This window comes from Centropristis striata, chromosome 24, assembly GCF_030273125.1.
Source record: "Centropristis striata isolate RG_2023a ecotype Rhode Island chromosome 24, C.striata_1.0, whole genome shotgun sequence".
In the NCBI taxonomy this organism is placed as follows: Eukaryota; Metazoa; Chordata; class Actinopteri; order Perciformes; family Serranidae; genus Centropristis; species Centropristis striata.
In genome coordinates this window covers 6,925,081-6,945,273 of record NC_081540.1, presented here as the reverse complement: position 1 = coordinate 6,945,273, position 20,193 = coordinate 6,925,081, and the positions used below count along the sequence as shown (strand labels likewise).

The window sequence follows — 20,193 nt, the reverse complement described above, 5'->3', positions numbered from 1 at the left end:
CGTCCACACCTGCCACTGCACCGCCTGGCAAACTAACCATTGCAGCAGAACGCCGTCACTCAAGGGAGGAGGTGCAGGGTGGAGGAGGAGGGAGGCTTGTTGGTGATGCAGTGACGAGGAGAAACAAACAAAACTGTGTTGTCTTGCACTTTGGTCATGGTGTTTAAAGAATGAGCCATGACCACACTGTAATGTCAGGTTGATCTCATTCAGGAACACAAGATTACAGGCACTGAGTTGTATTTGTAGGTTGATAGTGCCCTCTAGTGGACATGAAGCTCAAGTGAAGCAACATTTAGTTATTATAAAGGACAGCAGCCATCTAAAATGTCAAAAATATTTTCAGAATAAGAGACACTTTAGACCAAAACAAAATACTTTAAGGCACTGGATATGTATTTCACATATGTTATGTGTGTGTGTGTGTGTGTGTGTATGTATGTACGTATATATAAACATTTTTACATTTTATTGTATTTTTTTTACAGTGTGTAAAGTGTGTTTGTATATATATATATATATATATATATATTACAGAGTACAATTCCCATAAAAAGTAAAAAAAAAAATAATAATAAAAAAGTAAATTGCTTTAATTACAAATTTTAACTATAAAATAAAAGTTATAAAAGTTCACATTTCACACGTAATTTATTATAGTGGGACATTAACTGGGTTTTTTGTAGTATTATTCAATTGCTTAATGGCCTTGAATGCTAAATTTCAGTGTTAAAATAAAAAATAAATTATATATATATATATATATATATATATATATATATACAATTGAATAATACTACAAAAAACCCTGTTAATGTCCCATTATAATAAGTTACAGATTTGAACTTTTATTTTATAGTTAATATTTGTAATTAAAGTAATTTACCTTTTTTTTTTTTAATTTTAAAACTTTTTATGGGATTTGCACTCTGTAAAAAAATACAATAAAATGTAAAAATGTTTTTCAACCTTTTGTCCTCTAAACCTAATGGGAACCATTAGATTAAAATCCCAGCTGCTTTTAATTTAACATCAGAATTCAAAAGTGCATAAAGTCTCAAAAAAGTGAAGAATAATGTAAAGCTTATTTTAAAGTAAACCACATAGATACATGATTTTATATTACAAATATATATAAAGGACAAGAGATAGTCTGAAGATTTTGGCAGAGAATGGTAGAGACATATCAGGCTCTATAATAAGTCTAAAACAAAGTAAATGTATTTATTCATTCGTATATTCACTTTTCTGTTGTTGTTTTTTTGAGTATTTTGTTTCTCTAATATTCTGTATCTTGCCACTATATAGTCCAACACACAAATTACAACTGAAGATAATTTAAGGAATGCAAAAACGTTGGTAACCTTCATGTTGTGTCATTAAGAGAAAAAAGGGAATTTATGAAACTGACTTGATTAGAAATGTGATGGATGAATGTATTCAGTTTAATAAAAAAAAGTATATCTGCAGCTCACCCTGATCTCTTGTCGCTGGCGCTCCTTTTCCTCCTCTATCTGCTGCAGAGACACCTGGGGACGGAATCACAAAAATGTTCTTAAGATAAAATTTAAGAAAATTCTTAAGAAAAAAAAGGATGTGCCTAAGAATCTTCTTAAATGCTATGTCGTATGTCTTAGAAACCTCTTATTTTTCTCACTTAGGAAGTTCTTAGTTTTTTAACTTAAGATCACTAGATCAATAATTAAGTAGTATCAAATAAAACAACTGTGTCTGTGATTTACTAAGAGTACATTGTAGTGTAATCTCGGAATAGACCTAGGCTACATGTCACACAGACTGAAAGGACATTTGAATTATATGTCAACTGACAGAATATTTATGTGATACATTCACAAAAAAACTACTCTAAACTTGTTAACACATTGTCTAGGGCTAAACTAAATATTAAAGAAATCAAATTTATGTCATACAAATTTGTTCAAATAAATACAAATCAAGACTTTTCACTGTAGCTGTTTTCAGACTGCTGAGGGATTCTCTTAAAGTTATGAAGAAATATCAGAAGAAATCTAAGAACTTTGTTTTCAGGAATCTCATTTGTTCTCAAGTTCTATCTTAGGAGAAAACTTAAGAATAATGTTAAGAAAACAACTGAAGAAAAGATAAGAATTTCTTCATGAATACCAAATCTTCTTACTTTTTATCTGAAGAGCAAAGTTAAGAAAAAAGCGCCACTAAAGAAGCTTTTTTTTTCTTAAGAATGCTTTGTGAATCCGGCCCCTGGTCCACGCGACTACTGTTGTTGGAGATCTGCTTCAGGAAACTTAGCTTTTCCCTCTTCGTTCTCTCAACCAGCTCCTGGAGTTCAACAACTTATTCTGTCCCAGACCTGGAAGGCCACACACATTTGTTTATTAGTTCTTTGGGATTGATGTGGGGGCTGATACACATCTGTAGTATTTTGATTCTTTACTTCGAGAAAAATAAAATTACCACACTGTGAAATTACTCTATAACCTTACTGAGGTAAGAATATTATCAACAACATTTAGGCAACTTCAAATATTTTTCTTTGGACAGGAATCTTGTAGAGTACATGGAAATGTTAGAGGAAATTACTCACTCACTGTGGGGTTAAAATGCTGAAATTCAACTTTGATTTAAAGGTATTTATATGAGGAAAATACATTAGTGTATAACAACTGATTAAGATTATATGATAACTGCAGAATCTGAAACTAATACTCAGCTAACATTACACATAACATATCTCTGTTTACATCCGACCACATTAGGCCTATATTAGGCCTTCCATATTTGTTCCTATATTATATATGTCATACACCACTTATACTGTACTGTGTATTTAAATATATTTATTGATTGATGTTCATACTACTACTACTACTACTACTTCTACATGGAACAACACATTTTAACTTATTTAACATGACAAAATATATTTTCTTCAATGTGCAAATATCTTTAAAATACAAAGTACTCTTAGGGAAGGAAACAAACAAACAAACACAAAAATATGTATTAATAATAAATGCCAAACAGCAGAAATGTATGTATATAATGTTTGTATATGTCTTATTTTTTGTATTTATAACAGCATGTTAGCTACAGTTCGTTAGCTGAGCTAGCTTACCTGTTAGCTTCCATACAAAGCAGGTCTCTGTCTAATACAAAGCTAACTTTACCTCACTAATGCCACCTCACAACATTACTGTGATAAAAATAGTAACTGAAAATAAAACTTAACTCACCATGGTGAAATGTTGCTTCTCAATTCAAGTTGAAGTTTAAGTTTGGTAACAAACAGAAGTTAGCCTTTTCTTTTCTTTTTCTTTTTTTAAACTTTATTTTTATGAAGTCATTCATTTTACAGTATACTTAGAAAGAGAGAAAGAAAAAGAACAAGAAAGAAAAGGCTCAGATAGAAAAAATATACATACTAGTAAGTATACACAGGGATGAAGTTAGCCTTTTCAACTGAAAACCACAGTTTTTATGCTACATTCAAACAAGATACGCTGTCATGGCAATACAAAAGACATTTTATTTGGTATAATTTTTTTTGTCACAGCCACATGGAGCCACTGTAGATGGCCTGAAGAGCCACATGTGGCCCCAGAGCCGCAGGTTGCCCACCCCTCCTGGTCTAAAGCTACTGTAGACTTCACATTCCTGCATTTCTGTCACATGACCAGCAGGTGTCAGTGCAGGATCAGCCACAGCTGCAGCATCTCCACACTGATGTGATGCAATAAAGTATGAATGAAGGCCAGCAGCATCGCTCCAAGTTTACAGTTATAAAGATGGTTTGTGTACAGCAGCATAAACATTAAAGCAACCACTCATCAATTTACTTATCATTCTGTTTTATAGTATACAATTATGTACAATATCCTGCTTAATATGGCTGAAAATAGCCACAGATGTAGAAAATCAGTACCATTGTTGTCCTCATGAATGTTTCAATTATCAAGAAAGCACTCAAATGTATTTAAAAAAAAACCCAAGGCATTTAAAAAAAACTTGCATATATTGAGTTCTATTTTTATTCTATTTGATTACTTTTTAAAAAAGCCACCAACCCTCCATATTTTTATTTTTTAAATGTTGTATGAACTTTATTACCAGATTGATGTTGAAAATGTTCTAAACTTGTTCACTTTATTTAAGAAAAAAATACAAGTAGGCTATTAAAAAAAAGCTTCTCGGCTGTTATTTTTTCTAGTTCTTCTTATTTGATTTTTTAAACTTTAGTGAATTTATTAATATAATGCAGAATACATGTCCAAGTATTCTGGGATTCAAGCAGCAGAACATATTTATATTTTATATTTATATTTATTTATATTTTATATTTATATTTATATTTATATTTATATTTATTTACATTTTATATTTATATTTATTAATAATTTTGTGTCTTTTTTAATAATTTTGTGTCTTTTTTGGTAATTGTTTCCTTTTTTAAGTATTTTTTGTCTTTTTTGGTAATTTTGTGTTTTTTCAGTCATTTTGTATCTTTTTTATTGTAATTTTGTGTCTTTTTTGGTCATTTTGTGTCTTTTTTAAATAATTTAGTCTTCTATGTCATTTTGTGTCTCTTTTAGGTCGTTTTGTGTCTTTTTAAAATAATTTAGTTTTTTTCCTGCCACTTTGTGTCTTTTTTTTTTTTTTTTTTAGTAATTTTCTGTCTTTTTTTGGTCATTTTGATACTGCCTCCAGCGGCCCCCCAGGTAATTTGAGTTTGAGACCCCTGGTCTATAAACATAAATGGCACACTGTGTGAAAGCCCCTTTGATTGCACTTTAACTGGCTTTCTCAGCTTGTCTGTTATTTAAATAAATGTATTATTGTAAATAAAACATGCTCAGTATATATTCAATGAATAGATGGACTCCAGAAGGTTAAGTCTTAGAAAGCTGCATTACAGATTACAGCCGATTGAACCTGCCATTGGCTGAGCAGCTGCTGCGCGTCTCCGCCTCTCATCATTCCGCGCGCTCGCTCCCGCTGCGGATGCGTGCGACGGGACGGTCTCGCGCCCCGCTGTCTCTGCTCCCCATCTTCCTCCTCTCCTGCCCGAAAAGGAAAGATTAACTACAAACACAACAATGGGAGGAATAAACGCGTAGCAGCCGCTGCTCCATTTCATTTAAATTTAAAGCGTCGTGTTTGGGTTTATTCCCCGCGAAAATGGCGACGGGGGCAGGCTGGCAGCCTCCGTACAACACCTCGACGAGCAGCACCAAATATACCCCCTCTCCAACCTCCAGCATGTTTTACGACGGGAGTTTGACGCTGGAATACACTCAAGACCTGCATCTGAAGATGAGCAAGAAGATAGCACAGCTGACCAAGGTGTGTATGTGTGAGTGAGTGGTTTTTAAATGTAGTGGTCCAGTCATTCATGCAGGTTGGGGATGTAAATGGAGTAGTACTGTGGAGGGGTTGAGCTGCTGCTGTTGTGGGATGTAAACATGCTGATGAGGAGGGATGTGGCGCTGTTTTATGGTGTTTTTTACATGGGGTTTGGTGCAGGTCAGGGGGCTGGACGCTAAAGTCAGATGTGATGGTATTTTGGATCAGGTTGCATGATATTTAACTGCTCTGCATGCTTGCAAGGTTCATAGGTCACCATTGAATACTCATGCAAAGGTTGTTTTTGCTGCTTTTTAATAGTGGTAGTTATTTTGCAGTAGTTTTGAGGAAGTGAATACCTAGAAAGAGTTTCTTGTCATTTTACTACTTTGTGCAGGATGGTAGTACTGTACTCAGCATGTACTCTGCCTGCAGAAAAAAAAAACTGTGACCACTGTATTTCATGATCATCCTACTAAAAGCTGAGGGTTTTATATGTGTGTTGCTGTAAATTGACCTTCTACCACACTGCTGTTTAACCTGGGCATGGTTTCCTGCCATCACAGGGCTGCCATCGGCACTCAAGGGCCGAGGGAAGTTATGTAATGTTGGAGGGATGCAGGGGTTTGGCAGAGCTGCTTCTTTGTACTCCACCTGAAAACAGTGTAGGGTATATTTCACGCTGTAGTGGAAGATTTAAGGTGGCAGCTGCAGTTCACATCTATAGGCTTTTGGCTTTATGGCAGGGTGGGTGAAATGTAAATTAATCACATTATGTGATCATGCTGCACAGGGTGAGACAAAAGCAGAGTGGAGGACAGAAGCTTTTTTACATAACAGGCAGGGTGATACTATCCCAGTTCAGAATTAGACACTGTGTACAGTAGGATAAGCTGTACAAATACACACAACACTGCAAATAGATTGAAACTGTGGATATCCAGGATTATAATGCAGCGGTTGATTGAAATTGTTTGTCGTGGCGAGGTTGGCAAGACAATGGCGTTGGAATTAAGGTCCACGAATAAGAGATTGATGCAGCCCAAGAATGTGATTATTTCAACCAATTATATGACTTTTCTGTCCATAGTTACCATGTTCTGCATGTGTTTGCATGGATTTACTGAAGAAATGCATGTAAAGTGAACTTCAGGTTGACTGTGATAGACCTGACAACCTGTCCAGGATATTTTCTATTTGGAAAGCATGCACCTGTACTTGTAAGCCTGCACAGAATAAGCACATGCTGAAATTATGGATGGATGGCTGGAAACCATCACTACACTACTGAAACAAGACAGGATGCTAAACCACAAAATTACATCTTGTTTTTTATCACACAGACTTACTCAACAAACTTTTATTTTGTCAAAAGGTGACTGACTGGCCGATAAGGGATTTTTTAGACCAAGACCCAGACCAATACTGACATTAGAAGAGAATAATCAATATTTAGATAATCAATATGGTAGCCAGTATAGAGAATTTTTGAGCTTTGATGAAAATAGATTTTTCTATGTAGATTGTGTGCCGTTTTTGCACCATAATGACTATGCAAAGATACTCAGAAGGCTGTTTTCTTAAACAAATCACTTTATTAAACCATATTTATCATTATTAAACATTATACATACTGTACATGTAGTGCAATATCAGCCAATTCTAGAAATGATAACTGAGAAAATTGAAAATAATAAAATAAATAGCTAATAAATATCAGTACACCATTTAAAAAAAATAAAAAATAAACATAAAATAAAACGCTCACATAATTTTCTAAATCAACCTAAGCATTGTTTTCTGCATTATATATTATGCAAAAAACATTTTCATATCAGCACATATTGTACACTGACATGATAATATCATTCAAGCATTATATTGTTCAAGCTCTAATAATTATTTATAATATTATCAGTTCTGGTTTGTTTTTCTTCTGCACATAGGTCAGTATGTTGTGGTACTTCAAGTTACATGATATACATTTTTGTATTTTAAAAAGGTAAAAAAAATCAAGTCATTTTATTTGTCCCATGAAATTATACAAGATTTATGCAATTCCAGTGAAATGTAATCCTGTTAGTTGCTTAAATTCTTGCATTATTGCTGATAAGGGCACGGTCACATGTACAATATTAACATGAAGGAATATTGGATGGGTGTGTAGAAAAAGAGCCCTGGTTGGATGGCACTGTCCGATATTCCAGGATTGCAATGCAACAACAGAGATTACAGTTACTGATGTCCGCTGCATGCAGGCATTGAGTCGCCAGCTCGTTATCCCACGCCTGTACCTTGGCCAGCAGAACGCTTGGCAGGGAAGAAAGAATATGTGGCTGGGATCTCAGCCGGCGTTTTATTCCTCCAGACTGGCCTCAGCGCCTCTGATGGAGAGATGGATGGATTTAGCTTTTCCATATGGTCGGGATCGGAGCTCATGCTGAGCTTCTCCACCTTTTTCCTCTGTGTTTACTCCGATATTTACATGTGAAAACCTCCACTCAGTAGCAGAGCTGGCAGGAAGAGGCTTTAAAAAGTGGTGGGTTGATTTCCTAATCCTAATGGGTGACTTGCAATCATGTCATCTGTAGTGGTGTTTCCATCAACTCGTTTTGAGGCACATTTTGAAGTTTTGCATGGGAAGAGCTTGATGGAAACACCAAAATTTAAAAAAACTTTTGAAAAACGTGCATAAAAGTTTTTATGCTCGCTTGAGGTGATTTTTGTCTTTTTCGGGAAATAGAAACATTTAACTCACATGACTGATCAGCTGTTTCTGAGCTGAGTTGCTCAATAGAATCCAATTCCTGAAGACTTCTCTCCATTTTCTCTCGTGGGTGGCCAAAGTTGTCCGATAAGCAACCTCTTTTTTGTTGTTGTTTTCTCTCTTCTTCTCCTGTTTACTGACGGTATCTATCTATCTATCTATCTATCTATCTATCTATCTATCTATCTATCTATCTATCTATCTATCTATCTATCTATCTATCTATCTATCTATCTATCTATCTATCTATCTATCTATCCATTTATCCATCTATCTATAAAGCAAGAAGTGTGTGTGTGTGTGTGTGTGTGTGTGTGTGTAGATGTGTGTCTCGGGCATATCTCTCTGACCGTTAGTCAGTCATGGCACGAAGGTGTGCATCCTCGATTTTGAAGATTTTTGAATTCATTTTTCAAAATATCATTATTTACGTAGGACGTGTTGCGGCATTGCACTGTTTCCGATCGGACACCTTTTCGAGGAGCTCCGCCCCCTTTTAGTGGAGCTCCGCCCCATTGTGTGATAGGCCTACACCTGGTCAGTAACACAATTCACTCTGAATTTCCACCCTGACTCATCTCATCTGTAAGTCTATTTAGCCTACCTATCTTTCAGACTTTTAAAGTGCGCTACAAGGTTCGATTTTCCAATAATATTCGAATAGTTTCCAGCGAATCAATGTTCAATGTGTACGTGCTGGACGGTGTGTTATGAAAAGTAAGTGGTTTATGGAGTTGCAGATGTTGTAGTGTGGCATTTAATGTTTGAATACATACTTCCTACGGGCACTGCACTAGTTTGTTAAATAGACAAAAGAAGTGGGAGGCCTTTAAGTTTAGCTCCCTGGTGGAGAAAATGTATTTAAAATTGGAAGTCATTGGAGGAATTTGAGTGTATTTTACTGCAATGGCCTTCCTGGAAAGCTAAGAGCACTTCTATGTGTGGTGTAGTGTATCCAGATGTCTTCGCTGTTAAAAAATTGAAGGTGCTATGGCAGATTCATGCCCCTGAGTTTTGCTAGTGTGGGTTTATCTACAAGCTAACTTGATCTGCTCAGTGTGGCGCATGTGTTTCTGTTCTGTGGGAACCGTGTCTGTCGTCACCCAACGGCTACTCATGTGTTTCATGTGTTTGTTTTATTCCACTTAGACGCGGTAATTCTAGCATGAACTAAATCCATGTTCTCTTTGCAGCTGCTGTGTATTTAATTCATTCCGCTTTCAGTATTGTTGATGGTTTTAACTGTTTACAGGCAAGTGTGCGGCTGCATTGTTTCCTTCAGTAATGAGGGTAAAGCAGGTAGAAAGTAGGACATTTTCTAGTTGTAGGACACAGTACAACCTTCTTTGTGTTGGCCATTTTTTAAAGAAAGCACACAGAAAACACCTCATATTGTTTTTCAGCAAAGATATAAAGTAATGGCTCTCAAAATGTAAATGGATGGAGGACAGAAGCTCCTATTTAAACAGTAGGTTAAGTGAAATTGATCAAGGACAATTAAACACATCTAATGTTATGAATACTGTAGAGGACTTAAGGAGAGCTCATTCAAGGGTGACTTAGAATTAAATTAATCGCTTAATCATTTTATCCATGAATAAATAATTTGGTTTGAGCTGTCAAGAAGCTTTAACCATAGTTTCAGCTTTACAACTGATGTGGTTTAACCCAAACTACCAACAGAGCACCTGGCCGGCTCAGATTGACTCAATAAAGAGATCTGATGAGCAGTTTGAATGTACGGTCCAGGATCAGACACTCATTGTCCCGGTGGTGCTGTAGACGAGCTGCTCTGTTCTGATTACATGCAACATGTGTCGTGGTCTGCAGCTGCAGAGATTTCCAGCAGACATCCTGGAATCTGCCTTTCATATCATTGCATCATTTTAAAGAAAGCCACATAGATTGTACTTAACGCGTTTTAAAAATCATCTATTTGATGGATGGAACGATTCTTCAGTCTTGACAGGTGGAACTGTTGTAGCTTGTTGTCTACATTTTTACTTTGATTAGCAGCTTGTCGTGTAAATGCATTGTTATTGAAACTGACCACCGCATTCTGCATTTGATCCATAGAGGCTGCACAGCTCGTCTGAACCTTTTTGAGAATTAAATTCAGCCAAACGAGGCTGAAGAGTCACATTGTTTTCTTGCTGTGTCGGAGCACAGACAAGCCCCAGTCTGCTGAGCTCACATTAAAGGGCAGAAGGTGGCTTAAAGGGACAGTTCACCAAAAAATTTAAAATGCATAATTTGTCTTACCTGTAGTGCTGTTGATCAGTCTAGATCAGGGGTGTCAAACTCTGGCCCGCAGACCAAATTTGGCCCGCAGTGTAATTTTATTTGGCCCGCGAGGCAATACCAAATTATTATAAAATTATTGTACTATAAAAGCTGACCCGCCGGTATTATACGGCGCATTTACCGCTAATACTACAAATCCCACAATGCCCTGTTGTTGTTTTGGCGCGTCAATCAGGACAGGACCCAGAAACACGCTCCTCTGTGACAGTCGCCATAGCAACCTCAAGCTAGAGCTGTCTCCAAGCTACCCCTTCCCAAAAATTCCCGAAAAGAAAGGCAGAATTTATTAACCTGTTTTTTTAAATATTTAAATCAGAAGGATGCAAATAGAAAAGGCATACGATTTTTATTTAATTTTTTATTTAATAAATTAATGACATTAATGACGTGTTTTTTATTTGAAATTTGATTTGCATGTCTGCACTATTTAGTTATATATTGTATGTTTAAAAGCATTGCTGGTTCCATACTCAATGTAAAAGCAAAACATGTTTGGTATATATTAAAAGGTTTATTTGTTCAATGTTGGCCCGCGATTTTATTGAAGTTTAAAACTTTGGCCCATTGTGTATTTGAGTTTGACACCCCTGGTCTAGATTGTTTTGGTGTGAGTTATATGATGGGACTAAATGGGCAAGGACAAGTTGTCTATCAAAGTAATTCTGAAGTTCACCTAACCTGCATTTCTTTAGCAGGAAATCCATGCAAACACAAGCAGGCCATATCACATTTGAAATAGGGATACACAAATTATCGGCACGTTATCAACCGATACTGGCTTAAAAATGAATTATCCGACATCGACCAACATGCCGATATAATAAGTAAAAAATAAACTTGATGACGTCACGGCGTCTACGTGCAGCATGAGAGAGGGAGAAGTTAAATGTCTGTGGTGTGGAAGTATTGAAACTGTAGGAAACTAATAGCAAGACTGCTATTTGCAATGACTGCTCAATGATGCGAGGAGGAGCCAAGGAGAAATCTCTCAAGAACCGGCGTCCAGACCATTAAGACCAGTTTGTGGCAGCAAAGAAGGAAAAAGAGACCCAACAGGAAATTACCGTACTGGTTATCTGCAAAAAAAATCCAATATGGTGCATCCCTCGTGCATCAATGTCTCTTTCTAGAAATCCTGACCTGGTTGCTCATAATCCACAGACCTTGTTGTCTAGGATGTTTCACATATGTTGGGCTATTCTCTACTAAATACATCTTTAGTTGACTAACAGTCGTATGATTTTATTGACAAATCGTCTTAATCTTGTGGTTTGCAGAGATGAGCTCAAGTCTCTTAGAATTAATTAATTCAGCGTGAAAAAAAAGCATGACTAATGACAAAAAAGAAATCTTAGTCACTGAAAACCAGAATGAGAGATTAGTTGATGAAGAGGGGGCAGCATTAAAAATATGTATTTTTGATATTAGTTGAACAGCTTTAAAGATCACACAGTTTATTTCTGTCTCTTTTCAGCTGTGAACACTAGCGGGTCCTCACAGCTCCAAATATGCTCAAGCAGCTCAGCATGAAGGCATTATTTTGCCACCTATTTGATACTTAAATTATTAAGTTATGCTCCAAATTAAGGACACAGAAACTTTGACAGTGGAGCTTTTGCCTCATAGACTCTTTTATCTCCACTGGATGTGAAATGAGTGTGTGGATACTTGCTGGGACGTCGCAGCAGTCTCTTGAGACTTTCCCAAGTCCAGCTCTGAAAATAATTAAGAACTCAGATTTAGGCCTGCAGCTGATGCTGTGCTGGATGACGTCATGGTATTTGTCGTGACTTTGGGCTTTGTTGTTTGCATTTAAAAGGGATGCCGCTTATTTAATCCAATGCATTAAGAAACTAGATCCAGTGTGTGTTTACAGCAGTGGATGGATCAGAGGATGTTTGCCTCACCATGTTTTAGTTTGTACCTTGCTCTTTTCCGAGTGTCACAGAAAACACGACTTGTGTTTTCTCTGCCAGAGAGACTCAGCGTGCCCTCTTTCCCGCCTGCTGTGTGTGCGACTGAGGCTGTGATGAGGCGTAGTGGTGCTCGGGGAGTAAAGTGTGCACGCCGAGTGTCCTTGGAGCATCGGAGCAGCACAACAACGAAAGAAGGAACAGATGCAAAATGCTTTTACACCACGACTGGGAGGACAAAGCAAACGCTCTGTGTGCTTCAGCTAATTGGTAACAGAGACTGCGTTGCCACTTCATGGAGTGTCTGGTGAAGGAAAACAGTGGACTAAAAGCTCAAATGTCGAGGGATCCCGTTAAGACTACAGCACCTCTGAGAATAAGACTTTCATTAAGCCTTTAATTAGTGAATATGATGGTAATCCTCTGATGATGAGAGTACGGTGACAGGGTTCTGTTGGAGCCAAATGCTGCAGTTGGTTTGACTTCAGACATCAGTGACCTTTATTCTGTCGTTCAATCAATAGTGATCGACTGTACAAAATGTCCTTTAGCCTCTCAAACGTCCATATTGTCATTTTCACCATTATTTGTCATCCGTTGTGCACAGAGCAGCTCTGGATTTGACGTCTTGACGATAAAAGGACTCGGACTGTAAATTCGCATGATAATTGGCCGTTTGATGGAAATGTGCTATTGGCCGGTCATTTGTCACAGCAGACAGTGGAGAGTTTGATTGATCACACATGTGGACTTGATCAATGCTGCACTGCTTGGATTGACTTTAATGACACATTTTAATGGGATTCCTCTGGGCTGTTTTAGTGTGTCACAACAATTTTCTTTCTTTCTGACTGGAGTGAAGTGAACAAAGTAATCTTTGGAAAGAGAATAATGATATTAGAGCTGAAACCTTCTGGTCCATTAACCAACGGACCAATGGTCCAGCTCTTGTCCGGCTAGATTCTTGTTCTCAGCTGGTTACTTTATTACAGAAAGTCTGTGGAAATTACAATGTCGGCAAAATGTTCTACACAGAGTACTTGCTGAAGCACGTGAGGGAGCACCAAATCTGAAATATACACCGAATGTACAGCGTTCAGCGCGGAATAGTCACTTGTTATATTGCTGGCATTTGATTTCCATAAGATTTCCAACCTAAAGGACAGAATAGCTTGTCAATTCCACCCACAACGACCCATATGAACGTCATTATATATACATGAGGCTGCATCCATCCATCCATCCATTTTCCTCTACTTATCCGGGGCCAGGTCGCGGGGGCAGCAGGCTAAGCAGGGCATTCCAGACGTCCCTCTCCCCAGCCACAACGTCCAGCTCCTCCTGGGGGACCCCGAGGCGTTCCCAGGCCAGGAGAGAGATATAATCCCTCCACCGTGTTCTGGGTCTTCCCCGGGGCGTCCTACCAGTTGGACGGGCCTGGAACACCTCTAAAAGGAGGCGCCCGGGAGGCATCCTTACCAGATGCCCAAACCACCTCAACTGGCTCCTTTCGACGCGAAGGAGCAGCGGCTCTACTCCGAGCTCCCTCCGGATGTCTGAGCTCCTCACCCTATCTCTAAGGCTGAGCCCAGACACCCTACGGAGGAAGCTCATTTCAGCTGCTTGTATCCGCGATCTCATTTTTTCGGTCACTACCCAAAGCTCATGACCATAGGTGAGGGTTGGAGCGTAGATGGACCGGTAATTCAAGAGCTTTGCCTTCTGGCTCAGCTCCTTCTTCACCACGACAGTCCTGTACAACGCCAGTATCACTGCTGATGCTGCACCAAACCGCCTGAACATGAGGCTGCAGCTTTAGGTTTTTTAGTTTTTGCAATTTAAGCGACAAAACACTGATCTAGATTTAGGGCAAAAAACGTCCTGGTTAGGTGATAAAAAAACTGTTTATACAGTAATTAAATGTACGTAAATGCCGTAAATGAAGTAGTTACGAGTACTGGAAGTGACATAGTTCTGTAAAAAGATGATGCACAGAGGGTGCGTTCTTTAAATCGCATTATTTACTTTCGTTTTCACACGGGACACAACTCATTCTCCTGGGCCGATGTCTGCTTGACCCATCCAGTCAATTTCCAGTTTGGAAAAATCACTTGCTTGAAGAGCAGGTATAATTTGAGTCCATGAAGATTTTCTGGGGTTGACTACAGCCCTAAATGATACCCGGACCTGATAGTCTAGGAGGGCAAGGAGTTTTTGGCGTGGTGTGGTTTGTTTGTCATTTCGTTTGTCTAGTACTGGCCCGATTTCATAAAAAAAACTGTGAAGAAATTGTGTTTTACTTTCCTTAATGTCAAGAGAGAGTGTTTACCACATTAAAGATTCAAAACCAATGATCACAGCAAAGTGAATACGTTTCTTACTCAGGAAATTGAAACGGCCGAGGAGCAAGTGAATGCACCATTGGCCTTGGTGTAAGTCTGTGCTCTTGGAGTGCCACTTGAGTGTATTTAATATATGAGATTGCATAGCTGCATGCAAGCCCTGCATCTGCTCTGCTCGGCTCAATCTCTCTTTGACGCTGCTTTGGGAAAAGAAGCCGCTCCGGGGAAATCATATGATTCAGTGGAAGCACACTGTAGTTTTCACCTTCCTGAAGCCCACAGAGAGGTCAAAGGAGATTCGTGATAAATGTCTTACTGCTCACTGGATGATTGACTGTAACTGTAGCTGCAGGCTGTTGTGTTGCCTCCTGGCTCGGTTTGATTGGAGCCTCGGGCCACAAAGCTTCCCTGTAACCTCCAGCAGAGAAAAGAGAAAGAACCTATAGGCTGTCACTCTGTTTTTCTCTCTGTCACGTCTAGGGATGGACATATGCATGCTCTGCTTCTCTTTAATGTATTTGCTCACTTGGTGCTTAGCTGCCTGATAAAAATCTCCTGTATATCGGTAATTTACTCGCCCACGTGGTGGAGAAATGTTTAAAAAATTCCACATTTACGATGGCTGAATGCTTCTCTGCTGCTGATGTTGTTATGGCTTGTCAGGTTGCACCAGTCTGGGTGACAGATGCCAATTAAGTCCGTTAGAACAGATCCAGTGAAAGCAACACATTTCACAGCCTGTTTACATTTTCACACATTGAAATGAGCTCAGTACAGTGTCACATTCCACAACAGCGCCGCCGTCTTTGCTTTTTAACATTTTACTTCTGCAAGGGACAACAACATGCATCGAGTTCTATATTTTAGATTAAATTCAACTTTATTGTCATTCACTGTAATAAAAGTCTGTTTAATTTACGGTAAAATACCGGCAGCTGTCCGCAGCTGTCGGCAGCTGGCATTTCTCCATAAATTGTACATGAAAATGTTATATTTACTGCAAAACTATGTGTTTTCTACAGTTTATGACAGTAGAATTCAAAGTTTTATGCTATTCTTTGATTTATGGTAATTAAAAGTGTCTACTACGGTGATATACAATGTTTAATTTTACAACCTGATGCAATTTGACAGTGTTTTACTGTAATTTCTACTAACATTTTTTACAGTGTTGCACATGTCACAAAGCAACGAAATGCAGATAGCATCTAACCAGAAGTGCTTAAGCAGTAATTAAGTGAATCATGTCATCATCATCAGTGCAATATGTACAGGAATGAATTATTTTGAATTTACTTTTGAACATTTTCACGTCAGGAGAATCCAAATGACTGTAAGTTTTGCGGTCATCTTCCAGAATGTCATTATTGTCATTATTAAGTATGAAACACATACAGGACTTCCCATTAAATCCAAGGATTAAAAGCAGAATCAGCTGAGTTTACGGGCTTTCAAGATTCAGAGCTGGGTATCGCCACAGAATTATGATTCACAAGGTGCCGATTCGATTTGACATTTAATACTTAATGCTGTAAATTGTACAAGGAACCCTCTGCATGTACTAGTGCTTAAAAGTTTGGGGTCACCCAGAAACAGTTTGTTGTTTTCCATGAAAACAAGCTGTTTCATTCCTGAAATGATTTACAAAATGAATCGAAAATATAGTAAAGACATTGATGGGGCAGAAATAATCATTTTAATGTGTACAAATCTCCAATTTTGCCTCTAGATACTCAACTAGCCTGACAACAGATACAACAACAATAAACAATAGATATTCCATAAGAAAATCAGCCGTTTCCAGCTATAATAGTCATTTACCACATCAACAACTAACAACTAACTCTCGACTGTTATTTTAATATAAAAAAGGTGCTTTTCTTAAAAAATAAGGACATTTCTAAGTGACCCCAAACTTTTGAGCAGTAGTGTTAATATAAATATCGGAAATTTATGAATCCGCTTGGAATCGTAGAATCATTTTTTTTAATCCAGCCCTATTCAAGATCATGGATAGTATAATAAGTATACAAAAAAATCTATCTAATCGTATCATATCTGTCAAATCAGAAGACCCAGCTCTTCAGAGAGCATCTTCTCTCCTAGACCACACAATAATTCTACTCCTTAAAAATTGTCACTAGCACTTATTGATGCACTAATAGCTCTTATTGCACTATACCTTGATTGTTCGCTTTTACTCTTCCTGTAAGTCGCTTTGGATAAAAGCGTCTGCTAAATGACTAAATGTAAATGTAAATGTATCAGATGTCAGAAAGGCAGTGAGGCCAAATATTTACTGTGTGAGGCGATAAATTGTCAACTTTCGACTTCGTGCTCCTTCATTTGAATAATTCAGAGATCCAACTCAGTGAACCGTAAGAGTGTAGGTGTCTATATAGTGTTATTTTAGTCAGACTAGACATCTCCGTTTAGCTTTTTTTACACGATAAAATCAAAATTTGCTTCAAGAAACACTGTTAAAGCAACACTAACTAGCACAGTCACAGATTCACTTGAATCTTTGAATGAAAAAATGATAGTCCAGTCTTTTCTGGTTGGGAAATCTCCTGTTTGGCTCCTTTCAGCTGCTCTCTCCACCTGAGATGAGACATTATAATGCACTGAATAAAGGTACCCTGACTTGGACTGCAGCCAAGGTTTATTTTCATTATTGATTCATCTCCAAAAGTGTGTTTGATCTGCTTAGGTAATTTATGAGTGCAGGGCCACATTATTTAATTAACAAATATGTTTTCATCACTGGTTATTGCAGCAGAATCACTTAAAGATACTGTGAAAAATTACATTATGAGCGATTATTTATGGAAAGCTTTAAGACACAAATAGTAATGTGAGGTATTCCTGGGAGATGGAGAGAGGGGAGAAGGAGATGCAGAACAAAAAGAGGGAGAGATAAAAGGATGAAAGGGAAGAGAGAGGGGAGAGACATGAAAGCAGCAGGCACACCAGCGTCATTAAAATAATCATGTATAATTGAAGGAACGCTTCGATGGCTGACTTACTGCTGGGAATCAAAGGCTCACACTATGGAGAACAGTAGGCTAGCGTACTTCTTTCTCTCAAGCTGAAACAGACTGTCGAGGTAGAAACATGCAGGTGGTGACTCAGGAAGCAACGAAAATCAGTTTTAGACCCTGCTAACGAGTTATGTCTGTTCAGCTTAGTCAGCAGACAGGGTTCATACGGGTGCTTGAAATTCTTGAAAATGCTTGAATTTAAATGTATTTTCAAGGTTTAAAAAGGGCTTGGATTTTGGATAAAGTGCTTGTAAATGCTTGAAATTCTTACTGTATTTCTCTTGCAATCTGACTATATCCATCTATACCATGGGTTTCAAACTCGCGGCCTGTGGGCCAATTGCGGCCCTCGTGATGATATTTTGTGGCCCCCACCTTGATATGGAAGTTTAATGTGAGTTTTATATGGATGGCACTTTACCGTGTTGTGTGTGGGAGGTCCCTTTCATTACTTTTTTTGGTAATTTTATGTTTTTTTTGGTAATTTTGTGTCTTTTTTAAAATATGTTTTGTCTTTTTTAATAATTTTGTGTCTTTTTTGGTAATTCTGTGTCTCTTTATTTGGTAATTTTTATTTTTTTTAATTTTAGTAATTTTGTCTTTTTTTGGTAATTTCGTGTCATTAAAATAATTTTGTCTTTTTTTTAGTAATTTTGTGCCTTTTTTAGTAATTTTGTCTTTGTTTGGTAATTTTGTGTCTTTTTAAAAATAATTTTGTGTCTTTTTTAGCAATTTGGTGTCTTTTTTTGTAAGTTTGTGTCTTTTTTAGTAATTTTGTCTTTTTTTGGTAATTTTGTGTCTTTTTTAAAATAATTTTGTGTCTTTTTAAAAAATAATTTTGTGTCTTTTTTTTGTAATTTTGTGTCTTTTTTTGGTCATTTTGATACTACCTCCAGCGGCCCCCAGGTAATTTGAGTTTGAGATCCCTGATCTATAGACTATAGATAATCAAAAAATAGTGAGTAGCCTATCTGAAATAAAGACCGTTCCTCCTAAAAGTGTAAAACCATCGCTGTTGGTATGGTTACGTGAAATCTCCCCCTTTTAGTTTGTAAGTACTCATCTAAAACATGCAATTTACAACAGGTGTAAGATACTGGAAAAGCTTGAAAATTCACCTTAAAGTCCTTGAAAAATGCTTGAATTTGACCACTGCTGAAGTGTACGAACCCTGAGTATTACTGTATGCATGTTTTTCCCGTCCGATAGTGTCCGTGCTGTACTCCAGTCATGCAACAATAGCTGCAGCGATGCATGAAACACATTTCGAGTGTAGTTCCAGGTCTCATTTGTGATCATTAGGGTGGCTTCAGGGCCTCAGCACGCTTCAAACTAAATGCTCATTGTCTAACAGCAGCTGGCACCTTCTGTCTGACAGCAGAATTGGGGTGGCGGGGACAATTTCTTTTTTTCTAACTGGAAGCGGACAATCTGACAATCACTCCCACTTGGCCAGGTGTGTGTAGGCAGGGTCTAATCTTCTCTTTCCTGGGCTTTCATTCTTCACTTAACTACTTTTGTCACTTCTCGGGGAAACGACTGATTGCAGCAGCGTGAATGTGACGGAGGAGAGACACTTTTAAACACTTTTAGATGTGGACGGACAACATGTCGTGCAAACTAGCTGGTTTGAAGTACAGCTGGGCAAGATATTGATATTTTATCAATACAGAGTTTGCGTTAGACTTTTTCAGTTGTCATTTTGACGGACAGGTTAATAAAAATGAATTATGGTAGATCCCCCTCAGTTTTTGAATCTGTCAAAATGACAGACAGTCTTCAGAATTTACCGTCATTATTAAACAAAATCTGTCAATGACGGAAATAATCTGTTAACTTGACAACTGTATCAACATCATGATATGAGACAAGATGTCATCTTAGATTTTAGGTTGTATAATAAACCTGATTTGGCGTAGGTTTCTAATTTTAAAGGCTATATTACAGTAAAAGTGATTTAATTTACCAGATTTATTTTTTCCTTTTTCCTCTCCCCACTTAGTCATTATATCCACATTACCGACGATTATTTATCAAAAGTCTAATTTTGTAAATATTTTTGTGAAAACACCAAAACTCAAACCTTCAATATAGATGCAATTTTTGATATCGAGGTACTTAGAAAACATTTTGTGACATTTGATTTTAGGCGTTCCTAAAAGTGGGACTGCACTGTCTTCATGCACCTCGGGCCTATTACAGCTTCACATATACACAGTGGATATTTTCCATTATTATGATATAATATGGCAAAAATACAAACAAACAGCTCTTCATCTGTGTAGTTCATAAAACAGCTTAATTTGTCAGTGTTGCATGCTGGAAATCATTGTTTTGGACAGAAGAAGTTTGTAGAGTGACACTAAATATATTACAGAGCCCTATATGAAACCAGAGCTGCAAGATATGAGAAAAATATGTGATTTGCAATAACGTTGAATATTGCAATAACGATGTTACTTGTCATTGCCAGTTTTAGGTGCGGT

The 20,193-nt window shown here is 37.6% G+C and overlaps 1 protein-coding gene across 1 annotated transcript in view; it reads left to right on the top strand.

Annotated features, from left to right (window-relative positions):
- The first annotated feature begins 4,897 nt into the window (after window positions 1–4,897).
- Window positions 4,898–20,193, top strand: part of LOC131962987 (protein FAM184A-like) — an 84,518-nt gene continuing 69,222 nt past the window's right edge. The window contains exon 1 of the mRNA XM_059328112.1: window positions 4,898–5,340. Coding sequence (XP_059184095.1) covers window positions 5,176–5,340 — 165 coding nt within the window. The 5' untranslated portion in view covers window positions 4,898–5,175. The remainder of the gene's footprint in view (window positions 5,341–20,193) is intronic.